Source organism: Orycteropus afer, unplaced genomic scaffold (genome assembly GCF_000298275.1).
Source record: "Orycteropus afer afer isolate SDZICR_OR568_19922 unplaced genomic scaffold, OryAfe1.0 scaffold00295, whole genome shotgun sequence".
Classification (NCBI taxonomy): Eukaryota; Metazoa; Chordata; class Mammalia; order Tubulidentata; family Orycteropodidae; genus Orycteropus; species Orycteropus afer.
Window position 1 is genome coordinate 3025590 of NW_006921882.1, and position 2294 is coordinate 3027883.

At 56.1% G+C, this 2294-nt stretch overlaps 1 protein-coding gene across 1 annotated transcript in view; it reads left to right on the plus strand.

Annotated features, from left to right (window-relative positions):
- The window catches only part of ANKRD60 (ankyrin repeat domain 60), a gene marked incomplete at its 5' end in the record, with an annotated part of 9774 nt that extends 8667 nt beyond the window's left edge, over positions 1-1107 (plus strand). The window contains one exon of the mRNA XM_007951526.1: positions 806-1107. Within this exon, the coding sequence (XP_007949717.1) occupies positions 806-1107 (302 nt within the window). The remainder of the gene's footprint in view (positions 1-805) is intronic.
- Positions 1108-2294: the final 1187 nt, after the last annotated feature.

Here is a 2294-nt window from a genome sequence, read left to right on the forward strand (position 1 = left end):
CTGCCCACAGGGTCTCCAAGGCTGTCAGTCTTCACAGAAGCAAAGCCCAAACCACACCCACTGCCTGGAGTCCATTCTGACCCACAGCGCCCCTAGAGGGCAGAGTGGAACTGCCCACAGGGTCTCCAAGGCTGTCAATCTTCACAGAACCAAGCCCAAACCACACGCACTGCCGTGGAGTCCATTCTGACCCACAGCGCCCCTAGAGGACAGAGTAGAACTGCACCACAGGGTTTCCAAGGCTGTCAGTCTTCATGGAAGCAAAGCCCCCACCACAACCACTGCCGTGGAGTTGATTCCAACCCACAGCGCCCCTAGAGGACAGAGTGGAACTGCCCCATTGGGTTTCCAAGGCTGTCATTTTTATGAAGCCAGCTGCCACATCTTTCTCCCACACAGCAGCTGTGGGTTCGAACCTGTGACCTTTTGGTTAGCATCTGATCTTTTGGTTAGCATCTGAGCACTTCACCACTGTGCAACCAGGCAGGGATAGTTGTGTGTTTTTTTTGTTTGTTTGTTTAACCATGGTAAATACATGTGTCAGAGACCAGTTGATGTCTCCACCGTCTTCACATTACAATTCCGTGGGCTCAGTACATCCATCATGTCGCCCAACCATCATTGTGCCCAAATTACCCCCTGTGCAGAACCGAAGCTCAGCGTCCCCTAGGAGTTGGGTCCTCCAGGCGGGGTGAGGTTTCCGTCCCCCCGACATTCCCTCCACACCCTCGGTTCCCTTGGGCTTCTCGAAGGCGGGTTCCTTCACAGGAGGGCCCCTCCCTCAGCCAGCTTTCTGGTCTTACAGGTGCCAACTGTCTGAGCAAGTCACCTGTGGGCAGGACCGCCCTGCATGTGGCTGCCGCCATGGGCCGGGTGGACTGCATCAGCCTCCTGCTAGAGTACGGCGCCTCCATCAACGACAAAGACGCCAAGGGGGAGACCCCCATCTCCGTCGCCCGCCGGCTGAACCGCAAACAGAGTGAGCGGCGCATGTTCCTCATTCACTGGATGACCAGGTCCGGAGCCAGGAGCTTGGTGGACAAGGTCATAAGGAGGATGTCCCAGCGAGCCAAGGCTGCGTCGGGCTCCAAGAAGTCCCAAATGTAGTGCCCGCTGGGAAGGCCAGTGTGGCAGCATCGGCCCCACGGTGGCCCTTGGTCATCAATAGAACAGGCCAACATGGCCACTCATCTGAATCAAATACGAAGCGACCTGTCCTGTTTGCAGACAGCAGCAGGAGGGGGTTGGTGGAGTGGGTCAGCTGGTGGTCATCCTAACGGCCTCCGTGCCGGCCCTTAGCCTCAGCTAGTTCTGTGTTGGGTCCAGAAGCACTGCTGGGGGATGGGAACCAACTGCAGCCCCCCCTTCTAGAGGTCATCTAATAGGAGAAATAACAGAATGATAATGTGCCACTGTTACTGCACGAAACAAGTGCGGCACGCGTGGGGAGGTCGTGTGCAAAGTGAGCTGCGTGTTTCTGTCAGGAAAACCCATGGGACTGTATGCCCCTGCGTCGGATAGTGTTCCAGAAGCTCCCTGTGGGCAGCTCGGGGAGTCTGCTGCCTGAATTGGGGCAGAAGCAAAGCTGGCAGTGGGGGTGGGTGGGGAGGAGCAGGGGGAGCTTGCATCTCCAGAAGGGTGCCTGTTACCACATTTTATGCAAATAATGGGTGTGATGTGCAGGTTTTTGTTAGTTTCTTACATGCACTCTGCTTGCCGTGTGCGTGTGCATCAGTTATGTGGCTTGCTATGCGTGAAAAAAATACGGTACTATTGTCTGAAAGCGAGACGCTGGCAGTAGACGTGGGGGAAGCAGTGTGAGAAGATGCAAGCTCTTGGAGAACAGGGTCAGGTGGGCACCTTCCCTCTTTTGTCCCACCCCCACTGGCCCTCGCCCACTCCTCTCACCGGCTTCTCCCTTTCCTGCTAGAACCCGGGCAGCTCCCTTCTTTATAATGATGGGCCCCATCTGCACTCTCTGCTTAATCGTAGGCTCTACACATCACAACAGGGAACCCTGGTGGCACACTGGGTAAAGCACTCGGCTGCGAACCAAAGGTTGGCAGTTCGAACCCACCAGCTTCTCTGTAGAAGAAGGATATGCCAGCCGTCTTTGTAAAGATTGACAGTTTTGGAGACCCTGTGGGCAGTTCCACTCTGTCCTCTAGGGGCGCTGTGGGTCAGAATAGACTCCAGGGCAGTGGGTGTGGTTTGGGCTTTGCTTCTGTGAAGATTGACAGCCTTGGAGACCCTGTGGGGCAGTTCCACTCTGTCCTCTGGGGGCGCTGTGGGTC